This window comes from Micromys minutus (assembly GCF_963924665.1).
Source record: "Micromys minutus genome assembly, chromosome: 5".
Lineage (NCBI taxonomy): Eukaryota > Metazoa > Chordata > Mammalia > Rodentia > Muridae > Micromys > Micromys minutus.
The window spans coordinates 49,779,821-49,800,334 of record NC_137974.1 but is presented as its reverse complement, the minus strand read 5'-3'; the positions used below and the strand labels follow the sequence as shown (position 1 = coordinate 49,800,334).

The 20,514-nt window shown below is 48.7% G+C and overlaps 1 protein-coding gene across 4 annotated transcripts in view; it reads right to left on the bottom strand.

Moving 5' to 3' along the window:
- VAV1 (vav guanine nucleotide exchange factor 1) overlaps positions 1-20,514 on the bottom strand; it is a gene marked incomplete at its 5' end in the record, with an annotated part of 44,125 nt that overhangs the window by 19,087 nt on the left and 4,524 nt on the right. For 3 of the 4 annotated variants that reach the window (XM_080917368.1, XM_080917370.1, XM_080917369.1), the window contains 19 exons: positions 708-844; positions 1,202-1,247; positions 1,425-1,447; positions 1,530-1,627; positions 1,982-2,083; positions 2,895-3,004; positions 3,524-3,656; positions 4,379-4,464; positions 4,568-4,654; positions 4,806-4,874; positions 5,443-5,538; positions 6,165-6,264; positions 6,999-7,102; positions 7,258-7,326; positions 8,566-8,661; positions 8,750-8,858; positions 9,100-9,168; positions 9,258-9,316; positions 9,851-9,967. In XM_080917368.1, the coding sequence (XP_080773494.1) occupies positions 708-844; positions 1,202-1,247; positions 1,425-1,447; positions 1,530-1,627; positions 1,982-2,083; positions 2,895-3,004; positions 3,524-3,656; positions 4,379-4,464; positions 4,568-4,654; positions 4,806-4,874; positions 5,443-5,538; positions 6,165-6,264; positions 6,999-7,102; positions 7,258-7,326; positions 8,566-8,661; positions 8,750-8,858; positions 9,100-9,168; positions 9,258-9,316; positions 9,851-9,967 (1,710 nt within the window). The remainder of the gene's footprint in view (positions 1-707; positions 845-1,201; positions 1,248-1,424; positions 1,448-1,529; positions 1,628-1,981; positions 2,084-2,894; positions 3,005-3,523; positions 3,657-4,378; positions 4,465-4,567; positions 4,655-4,805; positions 4,875-5,442; positions 5,539-6,164; positions 6,265-6,998; positions 7,103-7,257; positions 7,327-8,565; positions 8,662-8,749; positions 8,859-9,099; positions 9,169-9,257; positions 9,317-9,850; positions 9,968-20,514) is intronic. The other variant, XM_080917371.1, reaches the window with a different exon arrangement.

The following is a 20,514-nucleotide window of genomic DNA, read 5'->3' as shown; positions in this document are numbered from 1 at the left end:
TCTACTCACTTGCATGTCTGTATCCATTTTTCTCTCAATGGATACTAGTATTCATTCATCTCTCATTCAGTGAGGAGCCTGGGACTGTTTTCAAAGGTAGATCCCCACCTGGAAACCCCAGTAAGGGGCTGGGGGTGTGACTCATGGCTAGTACCCCAACTGGAATCCCTCAGTGAAAGTCTAGGATGTTGCTCAACAGATAGAGCACCTTCTTAGTACCTTGAAGCCCTGAGATTCATATCTAGAAACACACACACACACACATACACACACACACATACACACACACACACATACACACACACACATACACACACACACATACACACACACACACACATACATACACACACACACATACACACACACACACACACACACACACACACACACACACCCCATAGAAGGAAAGACATTGTGATCGCTATGGAGCTCCCAGGACGGTGACCATCCCCAGACATCTGCACTCACACACCCTTCCCACAGAGGCCAACTCCAGAGCCTCTTGAGACTGTGACCCCACTCCCTCAGATTCCCCACACCCATGACCTTGACTTGAGCCCATGACCATGACCTTATTTACTCTTGGACTCCTCAGGAAGCAACTCGAGAGTCTCATGAGGTTGTGCCCCGGCCCCTTCATGTCATTTCTATCTATAACTCCACATCCATGCCTTGCCTCTGGCTCCTACAGCCCATGTCCATACCTCCCACCAGTTGTGTTCAGCCTCTGCCTTAGTGAGCTCCACAATGTCCCCAGGGTTGAGCCGCAAAAATGGTCCAAAGGCTCCAGGTGGAGGAGGGATCCCATAGTATTCCTGAAACACTTCCATTTTAGGCAGACCTGGATGGCGAAAGGAGATGAAACAACATGGTCAATAGAGCACTCAAAACCCAACAACTGATAATACCAAGTGGTGGTGTGAAGGAACTAGAACACAAGTTGGATAGGATCTACTAAAGTTTAGCATGTCTACCCTGGTTCCCAGCAATACCACTGCAGTGTAAACACTAAGGAAAATGAAAATACACAGTTGTTTAGAGGTTAAAGCCCCTGCCTAGAATTCCCCAGGGAGGGTGTGGCCAGGGGAGGAGCCCACCTAGAATCCCCCAATGAGAGGCTGGAGACATAGTCAGGGCTGGAGCCTCCCCCTCCTGAGTATCATGTAGTTGCCCCCCTCACAGCAATCTGCACACTCACCCAGCTCATTCCTTTTCTTGTCCTGGGCCCTTCGATGTAGCTTGTCCTGGACGGAGGGGTGAAGAAAGCAGGTATAGAAGTGGGTACCTATTCCCAGCCAGGTAATCCCTAGCCCTTCACTGCCCCTGTCTGTCAAGGTGATGGTGCTCATTCCTGGAGTCTTCTGGTTCCCTTCTCATGAGCCTCTGTGACTTCCCAGGTACAGAATGAAATCAGATCTTACCTTCTTCATGGTTCCTGAAAAGTCTATGGAAGGGAAAAGTGCATTCAGAAGGAAATTCCCCTACAGAGGAGGCCGCCCACTTCCCTCACACTATCCTAGAAATACCTTGCCCATGACGACCACATGGAGGCACCCTTCCCAGACACTCCTTGTGTGCAGGTGCACGGCACCTATAACAGCGATATCCCTGGTAGAATGTGCCTCTGGAATGCAGGAGAGATAAAGCGGAGACATGGGGAGTTACTGCATCCTAACCACCAATGTATGTCCTTTGAAAAAAAGCAAAGGCCAAATCTGGTGCTGTACATCTGCTATTCCAGCACTGGGAGAATGAAGCAGATACTGCATCCAAGTCTAGCCTGGGCTACTGAGGGAGACACTATCTAAATGAAGGAAGAGGAGAGAGAGGTATGAGGAAGGGAAACAGAGGAAGAGGAGGAAGATGTACAGGAGTAATGGGTTACAGTAGGACTTCCCTCCTCTCAAACAGGTGACCTCTCTGGAGAAGAAAGGAGAAGCAAGCTCAGAGCTTAGGATCTCCAAGACACACAACACACCTGAGCAACATCTGGCAGGCCTTGCAGGAAGTGGTCTCCTCAAAGGAGAACATCTGGAAATCATGTCCATTGGCTGCAGCATTCTCTGGGTAGATGTTGGAGCTGGGGAGAGAATTTAAAATCAGAGAAGCAGTGCTTCATCCTGTACATGAACTGAATAGAAGTCTCCAGATTAAGGTATCACAGTATCTGCACATCGTCCACAGATGTTTGAGCTGCACCCAACGCCAGACTAGTATGAGGTAAGTGCTGTGGGTATCAGCAGAGAGAGCAAATGGGTGGGCAGGGGCCAAAGGCTAGGGGAAGGGTGAAAAGTGGTTTTTGATAACTGGAGGGCCTCCTTTGAGGGTGACATACGGGTTTTGAACTAAGTGGTAATAATTACATTTTCAAATGCATTAAATATCATGAAATTCTAGTGTGAGATGTCTGGGGTTCAGTTACATAGTTTTCACCTCAACAGAATAAAGGGCAGTGGAGGAGGAGACAGAGGAGCAGGAAGAGGACAGTGAGTTTAGAAAAAGGTAAAAAGAGAAACAAGTAGGCAGGGAATGTGCAGAGACGAAGACGGGAAGAAAAGAGAGGAGAATAAAGGAAATGGTGGAGGAGAGAAATGTGGGGAAACAGCCTTTGGTTTGGGGTTTGGGTTCTTTGGAGGAGTTGGGGGTCTTTTGGTTTTGGTTTTTTGTTTGGAGGCTTTTTGGTTTTGATTTGTTTTGCTTGTATGATTTTTTGTTTATTTGGGGGTTTTTTTTTTTTTGTCTATTTGTTTTTAGTTTGTTGCTGCTGTTTTTTGTTCACTGTAGGTTTTTTATTTTTATCTTTTGAGGTTTTTGGGTTGGTTTTTGGTTTTTGTTTTGTTTTGTTTTTAATCTTTGTGATGTTTTTGTGATAGCAAGAAAAGTAGACTCACATGGCCATTTCAAACTGTTCCATCCATTTCTTCTTCAGCTCCCTAGTCTTGAAGAACAGCTCATAGCCCTGGGCACCTTGATCCTCAATCAGAAGAAACATGTGGCCCCACTGCATATGGAAAAACAGATTGCAAATGGGTCCCCTGCAGAAGGCAGGGTCACAATCTCACCTGTCCATATCCTTCAGGGTAATAAACTACTCTTGCCCAGAGCACATACATGAGTGTGTTCAAACAAGACTGTCTAGACCATCCAAACACACAGCAGCAAGTCCAAAATGAGGACCTGAGTGCAAACCCCAGAACCTACATTACAAATATCAGGAGTGATGCCATTTGCTTATAATCCCAGAGCAGACACAGGAGACTCTCTGGGCCTTCCTGGTCATCCAGTCTAGCCTAAAAGGCAAGCCCAGGGTGAGAGAGAGACCCTGTCTCCAAAACAAACAAACAAACAGACAAAAAAGTGGATGGCTAGCCTCTGAAGAATGACACCTGAGGTTGCCTCTGGACTCCAACTTACACACAAATTTTTCAATGAAAAGACTGAAGGGTAAGTAGTTAAATTATCTATCTATCTATCTATCTATCTATCTATCTATCTATCTCTGTCTCTCTTCGAGTCCTACCTTCTTGTTGTCCCGCTCCCCGGAGGAGTCATCCCGAACTTGGAAGCTGTGCAGGTTCACTGAGGCCTTGAGGTCGTAAGAGTCCCCGCGGCGCTTACAGATGAGCAGTGCTTTGTCCAGCAGGAAGGCATACCTGCGAGCTCCAGGTCAGGCCCCAAATCTGACCCTTCCCAGTCCCCCTGCCATCTCCTGGGCCTCTGCCTGCCCTGCGGTGCTTCTGCGCCCTAACCTTGACCAACTTAGTAAGTTCACCTGTGCCTCCCATCTTTACCCACATGTGCCAAGTTGGTCCTAACTTTGCTCAACCACACATCTACTGTACAGTTAGAGCCCTTCTGCCAAACTCTCCATCTGTCAATCAGGCCCCACCTCCATCTTGACTCAGGCTGCTCCCAAAACCTAGGAAGATTTTGCCCACAAGTCCATTTAGGAAGCTAGCCCCACCAAGAATCCTCCTGATACATCTTGGCTCCACTCACCTAGGTATCTAGTCACACTCCCTAGCCAGACTGCACCCCAGAGCCAAGTGTATCTTCCTGTCTAAAAACTTGGCCTCAGCTGGGCATGGTGTTACTTGCCTTTTATCCCAGCCCTTGGGAGACAGAGGCAGGCATCCTCTGAGTTCAAGGCCAGCCTGGTCTACACACCCTCTCAAAAGTAAGAGACCCTACCCCCACACAAATTCACCTCAAATCTATATTGACCCTACCCACCTACTTGCTTATGAGAAATCAGGCCTAACCTACTGGCCAAGCCTCACCCCAGACTCATTTGACTCTCCTCCACCTCCACCTAAACTCTGGCCCTGCCCACAACCTCTGCTTGTCTCCCTTGGTCCAAGTTGGCTCCACCCACCTGTCCATCTTGGAGCGACGCTCCACTGAGGTAATCTTGAGCTCACCATCAATCTTAGGACGGCCATAGTTGGCCAGAGACTGGTCCTGCACAGTAGGCAGAGTAGAGTCTAACCACAGATTTCCCTAGACAAGGACCAGCACCCTGCCCATGGGTCCAACCCTTGGCCCGCCCAGCTCCGCCCCTCACCAGGTTCTCAATGGACAGCTGAAAGTTGGTGATCTGCCGTAAGGTTTCATTGTCCCTCTTGACCTCATTCACACACTGTGCCAGGTCCTGTGAGTGGGAAATGGTGACAGGCGTTCTCACCTGCCCCCCAGCCCCGGCCCAATCCCTTTCACACCGAGGGTAAAGGATCAGCCCCCTGGTGGAGGCAGAGAGGCTGCTGCCAGCATGGGTACCCAGCCAGCAGCACCTGCTTCCTCACCCTCATGGCGTCCAGGGCCAACCGCAGGTTCTCCTTTTCCGTAGCATCCTGTGTATGTTTCACTAGCTCCTGTGTGGACCAGGAAGTCAGACTTAACCTGGGCCTGTCCCCATCCCCCAGAACTTCCAACTGATGCTGACCCACTAGGTCCTCCTAGGGACACAACCAAATAGCTGATGTATCCAAACCCTCAAAGCCAGTCTTCCCCACCCTGTGGGGCCTAAAGTCTAGGTGCAGCCCAGATGCTGTAATGAGTAATTGTGTTGACACAGTGAAGAATCACCTGAAAAGACAGTCTCAGTGAGGGACTCTAGATCGGGTTGGCCTGTGTGCATGTTTATGGGGATTGTCTGAATTGTGTTCATAGAGGTGGGAAGACCCATTCCTTGTGAGTGGCATCAGTCCCGGGTTTGGATCCTGGACCTGTGTAAGCGTGGAGATTTAGCCAAGCACGATTAAGCAAGCATGCCTCCAGTTAGCTCTGTGCTTTATGAGTGACTTTACAGTGTGCTTAGCTGCTTCTTTCCTGTCTTGACTTCTCAAGCATATGCTTTCTCCCTTTTAGTTGCTTCTGCAACAAAGCTGAAGCTAAGGCAGAGCCCAACCACACCCAGGGGACCCAGCCGTGAGCCGGCACCTGGAGGAGGAGGTGATACTTCAGCACCCGCTGCATAGGCACCATCAGCAGATCCCGCAGGGTGAACCGGCCATTGTTGGCTCTTTGAGAACATTCCTGGCAGGGTAGAAAATAGGAGCACCATGGGAACCAGGTGGGCACAGGGGAGGAGGAGGACAGGAGGCAGGGGAAGAGGGGCAGACTTGACTGAGTACAATGGCTCAGTCTGTAAAGTGTTTGCCATACCAGCATGAGGAACTGAATTCCATCCCCAGAACCCACAACAAAAACAAAACAAACAAATAAAAAAAAAAAAAAAAAAAAACAGGGCATGTTGGTGCAGGCAGGCAATTGTGAGCTCAAACCTCTAGCCGGCAAACACACACACACACACACACACACACACACACACACCAGGCATGATAGTGCACACTTGTGATTCCAGCTTTGAGGAAGTAGAGACACACAGGTCCCTTGGACTACCTGGCCAGTCTAGCCTACTAGGTAAGTACAAAAGCAGTGAAGGACCCTTTCTCAAAAAACAAGGGAGGTAGTGAGACCTCAGGTTGTCCTCTGACATCCACAAGCATGTACACACACATGTATGTGGGCACACATACATGCATGGACCATGGACAGACACATACGTGCTTGTGCACACCCCACATACACAAGATTGTAAAGGGAAAAATGCACACATCCCCCTCTACCACGTGCTCCCCAGGAGGACAGCACAGCCCCACCTCCAGCTTCATCTGCACATCTTCCCGTGCTGTGGCCACTTGATCCAAGTGCTTGCTGGCTGATTCCACCTGACTGCAATAACGGCCATAAACAAGGAACCTGTGGGCCAGGGTGGGACACCACGGAAGGGTGATTATGAAGTCAGGGATATCTAAGCACCCATTCTTGCCCCATTTGGCCCAAATGCATAACCCCAGCCTGACAACAATACCTCCCAGAAGACTAACAATTGCTAATGGTAGAGTGCAGCATACAGTCTGTGACCAATGGCTGTTGACTTCACAAACAATTATTGAGCACCAACTGTGTGTCAGCCCTATGCTAAGTACCTTGTACAATGGTTTATTCAACCCTCACTGTAACCCTGAACATGTCCATTCATAGAGGAAGAAACGATAGCGTCCCAGTGACACACAACAGAAGTAAAAATAAAACAAGAGCTGGGAAAGCAGCTCTGAGGGTATGCTTGGCTCAGGGATGGAGCTCCACCTAGCATCCCCCAGTGAGGGGGCTGAGGGCGTGGTCAGGGATGGAGCCCCACCTAGCATCCCCCAGTGAGGGGGCTGAGGGCGTGGTCAGGGATGGAGCCCCACCTAGCATCCCCCAGTGAGGGGGCTGAGGGCGTGGTCAGGGATGGAGCCCCGCCTAGCATCCCCCAGTGAGGGGGCTGAGGGCGTGGTCAGGGATGGAGCCCCGCCTAGAATCCCCCAAGTCCAGGATTTATTTAGCCTTCAATCCTCATTCGATGAACCCTGCCCAGTAGTCTCTAATGCCTCTCAGTGTCCCACTCAGCCATGACTGTAACCTCCAGGATCTCGCCAGCCATGTCTCACCTCTCCTTGTACTTGATGAAGACCTGATATAGCGTTGCTGCTCCCGGGCCAGACAGGGCATCCTTCAGTTCCTTTAAGAAGTGGGTGTGCACAGACAGCAGCTCCTACTCCGAGGGGGAAAGGGGGGAAAAGAGAAGCGGCTAGGGCTGGAGCCCGGGCTCACAGGCACAGCCGGACAACAGGAGAGGGGAGTCATACACACGCTCCAGGGCTAACGATGGAAAGTATCTCCTTGGAACAGACAAACCTGCTGCCTCACCTCAATGTTGACAAAGATGGTCTCCATGTCTTGAGGCTTGAGGAATCGCTGTAGGGGCTTCATGAAGTGCTGAGGAGATCCAAAAAAAGGTAAGATGGAAGAGGACCCTCCATCTAGGTCACCCAGAGAGACAGAAACAAGGAAGAGCCAAGGGGACACGCAAACAGCAAGGGGCTAAGAAACAGACACAGAAACAATGACAACACAGCCAGAAACAGCAAGATTGATCCAAAGACAGACAGACAGAGTGATAGAGGCATAAACATAGTTACAGAATGACACAGACCGACATAGAAGTAGAGGCAGAGACACAGAGATAGAGAGACGAAGACAGAGAGATGCACAGAAACACAGAAATAGAGACAGGCACACACAGAATTAGAAACCGAAATGGCGACCCATGCGTGATGGCACATGCCTGCCATCTCAGGGCTGGAGTGTCTGAGGCAAGGATGTCACAAGCTTAAGACCTGCCAGGCTACATAGTAAGAACGTTCTTAAAAAAGGAAAAGGAACGGAGGGATGAGGAGATGGTTCAGTGCCGTTGATCTGGCAGGAGCCCCAGTTCAATGGCCCTCACATAGTGGTTCTCAAACTCCATAACTCCAGATCCGGTGTCCTCTTCTAACCTCCTCAGGTGCCAAGCCCTCATAAATTGCACATACATATATGCGTGTAAAACACTCACACTTAAAATAGTAAATTCATTTTTTTAATAAAAAATTAAACATGAGAAAGGGAATGTCATTTTTAAAAATTGCCTTCAACTGTTCCAAGGCAGAGTTATTACTAATAGTTATCACCAAAGTGGATGCCGTCAGATGTTGACCAGTAGATGACAGTCCAAGTATGGTTCATCTACTTGCTAGAATCGTACTTAGCAATGATCAGGCTCCAACACATGGGGAGAGACCTCAAGGATCTTGTGCTAGGTGAGAGAACCGAACACATGCGATCATGCAGGGTGGGGCTTCTCAACAGGAAATGTCCAGAATGGGGGAATCCAGAGACATAAAGTGGATTCGGGGTCCTGGCAGATAGGAAATGGTAAGGAATACAGTGTGTCTGTCTACAAGAGCAGCATGCTGTATAATTAAACAGTGGCAGTGGCTGCCCACCGTTGGCTTTAACAACTGTGACTGAGTGGGTTGTTTAGTGTATCTGTCTCTCTCAGGCTCGGTGTTTTGGGTTGTTCGTTTGTTTTTAGTGGCGCAGAAAGATGATGAGTTTAAGGGCATCCTGGGCTATGTGGGACCTGCGCGCATGCGGAGAGGAGGTGTCCTCGCAGCACCCGGGGGTGTAGCACACCTGCTGGATGGAGCCCAGTGTGTCTGTATACTTCTCCTCCGTCTGCTGGATCTCCCGCAGGCAGCAGCAGCGCTTGTCGTACTCTGTCATCTTGGGCTGTGAGCAGGGATCACAGAGGTTGGTGAAGCTCGCTGAGGCTGTCTCCACCCTTCCCACCTGCCCTGCCCCGCCCAGACCCACGCACTGGCGTGGGAACCGACTCCGAGCGCATGAGGTCCTCGTAGATCTCGTCCCCCTCTGCCTCCTCATTCTCCACGCAGTCATAAAGATCCTCGTCTTCCTCTGCGGTGTCGCTGGGGGACAGATTCGGGCCATGCCCCAAGGCAAGGACCCATCAGAAACTTTCAGAATTCACAATCTCCGCACCCCCTCCCCAGTCTTGCAATGTGTCCCCTCAGACCCTAGAACAGATTCATGTCCTTGAGCCCATGGGACAGATTTGTGTCCCTCAGACGACAGAACGAATTCATGTCTCTCAGGCTCTAGTCTGCACTGTGTCTCACAAGCCTGCCCCCATCCTGCCTGAATACTCACTCAATCTGGTCTGAAAGGCCGCTGTAAATATCTTCGTCGCCCAGGGTGCTGTCCTCTGTTGGGAAGGGCCTGGGGAACCAGATGGGCATAAGCAGGGCTGTGGAACAGTGGCAGTAGCTTCAAGAAGGGGCCAGCCTCCCAGCCTTGGCTCTACTCACATGATCCCTTTGTTCTGGGCGATGGGGGTCCATGACAGAGCAGACAGGGTGTAGATGACCTGTGGTAAGGACCATGACTACTCAAAACTCCTTCCATACCCACCCCTCAGGCTCCCAGCACCTGAAGATTAGATACCTTGAGGTTAGACACACACACCAGACTTTCAGGAGCCTAGTCCAGCATCTTCGATGCATCTCTGCACCCCAAACAAAGTCACCCCACTAGCAGGTCCACACAATCACTCAGGCAAGGCAGGGCAATAATTTATTACATGGGAGAGAGGAGGGATCAGAGAGGCAGAACCACACAGCATGAGTCAAGGTCACACAGAAAGTAGGTGAACTGTCCCTGAACTTTTCCCCATCCCCCAAGCCCAAGTTTTGGGGCAGCATCCTGGAAAGTCAACCTGTCTCTGCTACCAGCTCCCTAATAGTCTATGGACACATGCACAGGCAAGCCCTCGGGTGTGTACACACTCACACACACACACACACACACACACGCACACACACATACACACAGACATACACATACACACCAGTCAATAACAGCAATAAATCAAATTCCTTTGGGCATTAGGAATCCAGCTCACCTTTCCAAAGTCCTGCACATCAAAGAGGTCGAAAGCCTCGAAGAGTTCACTGCGCTTGAGGCCAAACTTCTCACAGCAAGTGGACAAGAAGGTTCTGATGTTCTTAAGACAAAGGAACTACAGGGAAAGAAAAATGAAGCTGGGATACACTATTGTGTGTGCATAGTCTCTCTCTCTCTCTCTCTCTCTCTCTCTCTCTCTCTCTCACACACACACACACACACACACACACACACACACACATCAAAGGAAAATCAGAAAATACAAATATAAAAAATAATATAAGTATAAATATAAACAAAACAGGGCTGGCGGGAGGGCTCACCAGCTGACTTTTGTGCTGTACAGACCTGAGGTCCTGGGTTCAATCCCTGGAACCCACACAAAGATGGACAAGGAGAATGGACTCCACAAAGTTGCCCTTTCACCTCTACATGGGAACTGTGGTACATGCTTGTACAGTCACACCCACAATGATAATGATAATTAACAAAAACTGTGCTGGCCTTGAATTCACTATGCAACCCTTGCTGAGTGCTGAAATGTGTCACTGTATCCAGCTAGCAAATGTTGTATTTTTATTACACATATTTATATGTGCCCAAGTGCATACGAGGACAACAGAGGATGACTTGCAGAAGTCAGCAGTCGGCTTCCACCATGTGGGTCGAGGATCAAACTCAGACGATTAGGCTTGGTAGCCAGCGCCTCACCCCTGAGCCCTCTCTTTGGCCCCTGAAAATGTTATTTTTAATGTAAGATAATGTTTGCCAGGCTGGAGAGATGGCTCAGTGGTTAAGAGCACTGACTGCTCTTTCAGAGATCCTGAGTTCAAATCCCAGCAAGCACATGGTGGCTCACACCATCTGTAATGGGATCTGATGCCCTCTTCTGGTGTATCTGAAGACAGTTACAGGGGACCCGATGTCCTCCATGGACATCAGTCATATTTCATGAGGCACAGACAGACACACTCAATCACATAAAACAAAACTTTTTTTTTTTTTTTTTGCTTCTGCTTTTCTGAGACAGGGTTTCTCTGTGTAACAGACCTGGTTATATCAGAACTCACTTTGTAAACAAGGCTGGCCTTGAACTCACGGAGATCCACCTGCCCCTACCTCTAGAGTGCTGGGATTAAAGGCATGCGCCACCGGGCTTGGCTAACATTTGTTTTTAATATCAAGAATAAAGTAAACCTTTTAAAAGAAAGCTGAGCTCTGTTTGTTTCTTAAATCCTTCATACTTCTTTTCCTTCTTGATATTAATTTTTCTTTATTATCGAGAATTTTGCTTATGTATACAATGAAAACATGATGGTGTCTACCCTGTCTTCCCTTTCAGGTCCCCTCACAACTCCATGTCCTGCTTGGTGTTTCCAGCCCACTCACTCCAGTTTGTGCACATGGGTACACACGGGTGTGGGGCATCCACTGAAGCTTGGGAGTGCCCGCCAGGAGCCACGCCCTCTGCAAAGAATGATTTGTACGCCTACAAACTGTGTGCTGTCAGTAGCTCCTCAGAGAGGGTGGAGCCTAGCACATCTACCCCCCCCCCCAGTCCAGGCTGGTGATGTGCTGCCTTGACCCACAGCTGTGGTCAGTTCGTGAGAGTTATGGTTATGCCCAGAAGACAAGCCATTCACAGCATCCCTCCTGGCATTCCTTCTGCCTCCTCTTCTGAGACATTCTCTGAGCCTCGGAGTGGGGGAAGATGTGTTCCAACCACTCCAAGATTAAGTTATAAATTCGATACAATTTATTCTAAAATCATTTTAAAATTATTTTTAAATAATTAAATAAATTGTCACATGACTCATTAAGATTGTATAGCAAATCATAGATGTATAAATTCTAAGCAAGATGTTCTGACCATTAAAAAAAAATCATGTAGGGCTTCTGGCCTTGCAAGATATTAAAAATGATCAGAAATCTTGCGTTTGTATGTGTGTTCAGGGATGCTGTGTGTGCAAGCTGAGAGCAGTTTGAATGTCTTCCCCAGTCACTCCCAGTTCACTTACTGAAGCAGTCTTCAGCAAGCCACAGCTCCCTAAGTAGCCTAGGCTGGCTGACTCTCCGTCCAGTGCTGGAATTACAGGTATATTTATGTGGGTGCTGGATCCAAACTCAGGTCCCCATAGGTAAATAGAAAGCACTGTGCCAACTGAGATATCTCTCCTGTCCTCAAAAATTATCATCATAAACCTACATTATCCAACAGTGTGATAATGGCTCCCAGACTCCAAGATGGCCATCATGGTGCCAGCTCCCCGTGTCCATAAAAAAAATGAAGTAATCTCTCTTGTAGCCCCTCCCACGCTGAAGAAGCTTGCTCTACGTGACTGAGTATTGGTGGAAGTAATGATCGGGGACTGTTCAGCACTGGCCACCATGGCCTTGCGCTCCCTTTCACTTCTTGCATCATTTAACCACAGCCATGTGGTGAGTCTGCCCAGGTAGTGCTGTGGAGGAGATCTGAGGTTCTGCATGGCTGAAACACCTGAGAAGTGGACCATCAATGACTCGCCCAATAACCATCAATGACTCGCCCAACATTTGGCTGTGACCTCGAAAGAAACCTCAAGGGTGAACTGCCTCGCTAAGTCACATCAGACAGAATTCTTGACCCAAAGAGCCTTATGAGAATATGGAATAACTTGTTACATGCTGATAAGAAGGTAAGTGGGGATGATACAAATACAGGGAGAGCTTGTCTGTGGCATCTGGTAATGCAGTGATAGAGCCATTCAAAGAGCTTGACCAGGCATGAGCCCTCAGTAACTGGAAATTATTGTCAATGTCATCACAGTCATGAACATCACCATCATCATCATCATGACCACCATCATCACCATCAGTACCAGCACCATAATCACCATCAGCACCATCACTAACATTGAAAGAGTTAAAATTTTAAGCTAGCCCCACTACCCCTGCCTTGAGGACAAGTATGTCTCAGACCACTTGGTCTCAATAAGGCCTGGCTCTGCAGTCCTGAGAAAAACTAGTATGAAGGTCAGTGTGCCCTAAAACAGAGTGGCCTGGGGTTGAATCATATCCAAAAGCAGACAGAGTGTGCCAATTTGAATAAACCAATGAAATTGCTATGTGCCTGTTGCTAACTGCTTATGTAATTTTCCCTATAAATATGTCCCCCAAATTGAGCTTGGGGTCGACTCCTCTATCTCCTGCATGAGATATGTGTCGTCCCCAGAGCTCTGGCTCCCTCCCCCCCAATAAACCTCTTGCCTGATTGCAGCAAGATAGGCTCTCTGTGAGTTCTTGGGTTCATGTTCTCCCGGTACTAGAGTGAGGGGCTTCCCCAATTCGGGAGTCTTTCTCCATCATTACTATCACCATCAGTACTATCACCATCACCACCATCACCATCATCATCACTATCACCATCACATCACCACCATCATCACCATCATCATCAATACCATCACTGCTACCACCATTACCACCATCATCACCGCCATCATTATTACAATTTTTATTACAATTATTACAATTGCTATTGCCATCACCATAACCACCACCATCACCACTGTCACCATAGTCACCATCATCATCACCATTATCACCTTCTCCATTGCCGTCATCACACTCATCACCATGATATGCACAGTTCTCCATCAATCTTTATGCTCTAGAGTCTAAGCCTCTACGAATGAATGCATGATATTGATCACACGATGTCACAACTGTCTAAACTGACAATGGGATCCCAGTGAACTCACCAGTCACATGAGGGCAGAGGTCATTCTCAGCAACCATCGCTCCCTAGCTCCTGGGCTCAGTGGTATCAGTGTAAATCAGTGTAAAATGATAGAAGGAAGGGTGTGGTCATCAGCTCATTACAAAGCAATTGAATAACTACTGAAGCTAAGATCAATCACTCTGTGCCTAGAGAGGTCGTAACTGTCCTTCGTCTAAGACTGTGTGTGTGTGTGTGTGTGTGTGCTATGTGTGAGTACATATGTGCAAGCATGTGAGGAAGTCAGAGAACAACCTCGGTGTTGTACTCAACTTACACCTTGCTGGAGACAGAGTTTCTCTGCTGTCTCATGCCGTGAGCCTCTAGGGACTCCCCAGTGTCTGAGTCCCTTCTCATCACAGGGCTGCCTCACCCCATTCCTGGCTTCCACTGGGTTCCAGGAAACAAAGCTCCAGTCTCCTCACTACCCTGCACACTTTCCTCTTCAAACCATCTCTCTACAGTCCTTTCTGTTTGTGAAGAAGCTTCTCATACAACCCGGGACGACCTCACTGTCTAGCCAAGGATAAGAATGTACCCTGATCCATCTCTTGCTTTGCTGGGATGACAGGCGCCCACCCTAGGTTGGGTGGGTGCTGTGACTGGTACCCAGGACTCTCTGCACACTGGACAAATGTTCTACCCATTGAGGCACACCCCAGCTTTAGACTGTTTTTTGAGCTATCTTGGATTGTCAGTCGAGTGGAGTTCTGTCCTCATGTATAACTCAGGACCATCAAAACCCCGCAGACAACTGGTCCACTTGTGACAACCATCAACCTACATGACACTTCACCATCACCTAAGGTCCACAGGTCACTCAAGGGTTCTGCTCTTATATTTGAACAACTGTCTAAAGACCTGGGGCTAAGGACAGAGTTCAAGAGAAGTTGTGTTGACAGAGGGGGAGAGTCCCACAAAGACCCACTCCTCCCTGGGGAGTTGTAAGCAGCTAATAGCTGCCAGGGAAGGGGGAGGCATTTTCTTCAGTGTTGCAGCCACTGGTACCTAGCCCCTCACCCTGACTTCTGTCAGAAACTCTAATTCAACTCACGGGGGTCACCAAAAATAAAAACAAAACAAAAAACAGAAAAGATTCCAAAGTAGAAGCAAGTAGAGCAGCCATGATCAAAATACAAACAGGCCAAACTGCCAAAGAATACACTCTAATTTCTAAGTTATTGAAGGAGGTTTTGGAGACAACTCAGTTGCTAAAGCAAGGGCCTGGGTTCAATGCCTAAAACCCACAAGAAGCCCTGGAGTGCAGACACTGTCTAGCAATCCATCTTAAAGAGGACCAAAGTTTGGTTCCCAGCCCATATCACAAACAATTGTGACTCCAACTCTAGGAGATCCAATGTCTTCTTCTGCCTCCTCAGGCATCTGCACCCATGGATCCGAGTGCATGCCTACACACACACATACACACACACACACACACACACACACACACTAATAGTAATAATATACACATGCACAAATACACAAATGTACAGGTGGAAGGCGAAGTGGCTAAACAAAGGATTTCCATCTGACAAGTGGGAAAACCGAGGCTTGTCAACAGGATTTCACCAGCCAGAGTCTCACATGTAAAAGTAGGAGTGTGGAGAAACACACAGAACCAAGCCTGCTCCACCCTGGTTCCATGAACCACACTGAGCCATCACAGCACCTCCCCCAGGCCTCACAGGGACATAGTAGGGCCCAGCATATCACAGGAATTATATATACCACTCAGAAGTCCTGTGGGCCCTGACCTAACCCTAGACAGGCAGACAGGGCTGGCAGGCCAACACCAGAAGTAATGTCTGGCCTTAGGTCTATCTGGCCTAAGAAAGGAAATCCCCTCTTAACTTTAGAGGATCAGCTGAGCTTTGAGACTGCCTTCCTTCAAGTCACATGATCCCTGCAAAGGGAGTATGATTCATAATTCCTTCCAACACTTCAGAGTAGCTAGTTAGAGAGCAGGGTCCTTCAGAAAGCACAATGACTGCGGTTAGACCACCAGAAGAACTTCCCGGTATCATGCGGCATGTAAAAAGATGATGAAGGACAGGAAGCCACTCACTGTAAGCGGCATGTGGAAAGAGAATTCTTCATGTTTTGTGGGGACAACCCCTCTGCTTCTTATCCTCCAGGACAAAAGAGGACCATGGCACTAGAGAAGCAACAAAGCCTTAGGCAAATCAGGAGCCAGGCACTGTGGTCAAGCCGGAAGTTGGCTTTTGGTGCCTCTGCCGAAAATAGAGAGAGTTCTGTTCAAGGAAGTAGCATTCAGGCCTCTATTGGGGGCTGGGAGAGAGCCACCCAGACTCAACACACATTCTGTCTTCTGTGCCTTCCACACCCACAACCCAAACCCAGGAGACAGCCGGAAACAGGAAATGCCTGTTACCAGGCCTGGCTGGTGAAGACAGAAAAGGGCGGCGGGATGGCTCTCTGCCTTCCTTCAGCTCTGTAATCTTTCAGGCTGCAGCTACCTCACTGAGGCTTCTCACAGAAGGTGGTCATGGTTTCCATCCGGTCCAGAGCTGGAGCTGATGAGCCACTCTTCAGCATGAGCCTAAAGCATTCTGGGAGTCAGGCTGCCTCTTTTTTCCTGTCACCTCACACCCCAGCAAGTCCTCAGCAACTAGGTGTCTGGTGACTCCCAGCTGAAGTTGGTAAACAGGGAACCTTGGACAGGTCACTGTGCCTTGGATTCTCCAACCAAAAATCAGAAATGAATTCCCAGTGTGATGGTATATACCTGCTCAGGATGATGAGGCAGAGGATGGGTAAAATCTGAAGTAAGCGTGGACTACAGATTGAGTTCCAGGTTGACTAGGGCCCCATGAGACCTTGTGTCAAAAACAGGGGGGGGACACAAGGAGGGGGGAAAAATAGTGGAAAGGAGAGAAGGCAAAGGAAGGGGGGAAGAAGGAGCTGTGTAGCAATTTCCCTTAAGATGACACCTACCTTGGAAGGAAGTTCATTAAGACACAGGATGTGCTAAGGGAAGGTGAAACATTCTGTCCCACAGAGAAGCCTGTTAAGCTCAGGAAATAATTAGGAAGTCTCTGAGAGACCCATTCTTTAGGCTCTGCCCTCCCAAAGCATAAGCTGTAAGGACTACTGGTGACCACTCTCGGACGAGCTGAGCTGCCCACAAGAGGTTCAGACGGGGCAAGGCCCCTGGAAGAGACAACTGTCCACCCTGCAGAGCTGCTCTCATGAGTCGCCAACCATGCCAGGCTTTGGCGATACAGCTGTGTCTGAGTCATCTCTGCTCCTGTGAAGTGACCCCTGACCCACCAGTGACACCCAGTGCTTCACCACGTTGGACTTCGGTAGTATCCTTGCTTTTCCTGGATGTCGGTCCTGTCTTGGGTGAGTAGACAAGAGTTCACATTTCCCCCCAGAAGACAAAATATTATTTATACAATAAAGATGAGGGAATAGGAAGAGGAGAGGGACAAATACGGAGGGGTTGGGAGAAGAACAGAGAAAGAGGAGAACAGGAAAAGGGGAGAGAAGGAGAGAGGGAGAAAACCAGAGAGACAGAGAGAAAAACTTTAGAACTGAGCACTAACACAAAGTCTGACCCAAAATCCCAGTCATTAGCTGACTCAGCAAGTACATACTAAACATTTGCTGTCTGCCCAGAACTGATACCCAGTAGTGGATGAAGAAAACAGAACCCTGACGCCACAGTGCTTGTAAGCTGGCGGGATGGGGGCGGGGCCGGCAGTACAAAACATTCTGGGTATCAGTTGGTAACAGTGTTGGTGAGTATGGGGTAGGAAGGACAGACAGCTGAGGTGTGCTGTAACAAGCACAGACAACTGTACAGCTGAGGAAGGGAAAGCAGGGCTCAGCTGGCAGCCACAGCGAGGTGATGGGCAGTGTGGGGAAGAACGCAGGCCAGCCGGACCTTCCATGGTACAGTGCGTCCACTTTCAGAAGAGTCTCCCACCGTCTACAGTGACACGCGGAGCTGTGCAGCCTAGACTCCTGACAAGCAGCTCTACTCAAAAAGTAAAAATACCTAAGGGCTGGGATGTGACTCAGGGAGGAGCTCCTGCCTAGAATCCCCTAGTGAGGGACTGGGGGTGAGATGAGGGGTGGATTCCTGCCTAGAATCCACCAGTGAAGGGCTATGTGTGGATACATGACTGCAGGTTGTCCCATCGGGCTAGGCTGGGTGGTCAGAGATCCCCAGTGATCCTTTATCTCAATATTCCCGATACAAGAATTCCAGACAAACTCCATCATGGTTGATCAACTCAGGTCCTCATAGATGCATGGCAAGTGTTTTATCCCCTGTGCCACCTCCTGGCCCCTGCACCCCTGCTTTGAAAAGAACAGCTAGCTACTCCTGATCCTCCGTATCTGCAAGTGAACCCTGCCCTCATCCCCAGGTAAAATAAATAAATAAGCAGGTGTCACCATACCTTCCAGACCCTTCTGTGTGGTGGATAGTCTACAATGAACCTGCATATCCTCCAGAGACTTGAAGCCACCTGTGGTGACTCATCTCAGATAACAGAATGAAAGTGCTGAGGACTGATGGCTGCAACCCAGACCTGTGGTGACCAACACAGGCAGAGCCCCTCCCAGGAATTTCATCCAGCTGCTGTGCAGAAGCTAGAGGACAAGCTTGAAGGCTCTTCCTCAGGAGCTGTTCACCTTGTGCTTTGAGACAAGGTCTCTCACTGGCCTGGAGCTCATGGATTTGCTGAGCTTTGAACCCCAGAACCCCTGTCTCCATCTCCCATGTGCTGGTGACTGGTGGATGGCACCACACCTGAGGTTTGTACCTGAGTGCTGAGAATTCGAACTCAGATTCTAGTGCTTACAAGGCACGCTCTTTACTAACTGAGCCATGATTGGTTAACCTCAGACATAACACAGTCAGATATGGAGGAAGAAATGAACTACACATCTTTTCAATTCATTCATTTCACAGTGTGTGTGGGGGGTGTGTGTGTGTGTGTGTGTGTGTGTGTGTGTACACATCATTCTCGAACAACGTGAGATCCAGGGATCAAACTCGGGTGGTCAAGCTTGCCAGCAAGTGATTTTACCCACTGAGCCATCTCAGGGGCTCCTGGCTCTCATCTAAGTGTGTGTGTCTCTCTCTCTCTCTTTCACTCACACACACACACACACACACAATCAGGGAAGGAATGACCGGCTGAACTGCCCGGCCTGCTCTCTGTTCCCTGCCAGGAGTGGTTCTGAATCCCCTATGACTCTAAGAAAGATTGGTTTGCATAGAAGCTGTGTATATTTCCCTCTGCTTTTGGGGTATTTATTATCAGAAGAACAGAAATATGAACAGAGAGACTGCTTTGCATTACTTATCAATGGTGGCTTCATTCCCTCTCATTACCACATAGTTACCCCTTGTCCCTCTGAACCCTCTTTAGTCTTTTATAGACTGCTGCTTTGAGGAGACAGCACAGAGAGCTGTAGCTACTTCCTGCCCTCTTCCATTCTTCTGCTTTCTTTTTCAGTTAAATTTAGTCGTGTGTGTGTGTGTGTGTGTGTGTATGCACACACACGAATGTGAGTGTACTGTCTGATGGTGCATACAAGCATGTGAGTGTGTGTGCATGCATACATGTATGTGTGCCAGAAGAAGTCAGCATTGTGTGTCTTCCTTCTTTGATTGAGCTCCATCTAATTTTTATCTTAAAAACATCCTTGGCTACACAGCAAATTCAATGGCAACCCGAGCTACCTATGATTCTGCCTCAATTTTTTTAAATAAACTATGCTGTACTCAGCTTGCAGGATGGTTGTTGCTCTCATTATTCCCTAAACAGAGTGTGTGGTTTCTTCTGTAGCACATGCATTCTACCAGCTGTGGAGACTCACCGACAGATGACTTAACAGCTATAGGGGAGAGGCTGGACAGATGGCTCAGTGGTTAGAGCACTGGCTGCTCTTCCAGAGGTCCTGGGTTCAATTCCCAGCAACCACATGGTAGCTCACAACCATCTGTAATGGGATCCGATGCCCCCTGGTGTGTCTGAAGAGACCTACAGTGTACTCACATACATAAACTAAATAAATATTTTTCTTTTTAAGCCAAGAGAGGATACAAGTAGGCTCTATCAAAATAACACATCATTTTCTATAAGAGATCAAATCATAGGCTGATATTGGAATCCATGAAGCCAGTCTCTCGTGTACATATTGCTTGTCAGAAGGTTGTGGGCACCATAGGAGAAAATACATAAGAAAATTGGGTGTGGCTAGGGTCACTCAGAGGGTAGAACACTCGCTGTGCAAGCATGAGGAATGAGTTTGAACGCAGCGTAAGGGCGGGTCATAGGGGTAAGACTTGTAATCCAATCACAAGGTGTGGGTGGGGTGCAGACAGGAGGATCTCTGGGTATCACAGGCCAGTCTCAAAAAAGATGCTGGAGCTAGAGAGTTGCCAAAATGGTTAAAAACATGTAGTCTTTCTTCAGAGGACCCAAGTTACCTACTGGTAACTCCAGCTCCAGGGGTGCAGTGCCTCAGGCTTCTGCACACAAGCGCAGTGTCCTCACAGGCATGTACTCACAATTAGAAACCTTAAAAAAATGTATACAGAAGAAGAGCACTTGAGGAAGACACCCACCGTTGACCTCTGGCCTCCACAGGCTTTCGTACAAGCATGCACACACACGGGAGCACACGAGCACACACTTACAAGGAAAACATGCCTTGAGCTGTGCATGAAAGGTAGGACTTCAGTGAGGTGTTGAGAGGCTGACGTTTAAGCAAAGGCTTGGAGGAGGTGAGAGGGCAGCCAGGTGGGTACTGACGGGAGCACCATTCCAGACAGGAAACAGCACAAACGACCTGAGGCAGGACTGTGATAGGTGCACTGGAGGAAAGGCTAAGAGGCCTGTGGCTAGGATAGACCGCCA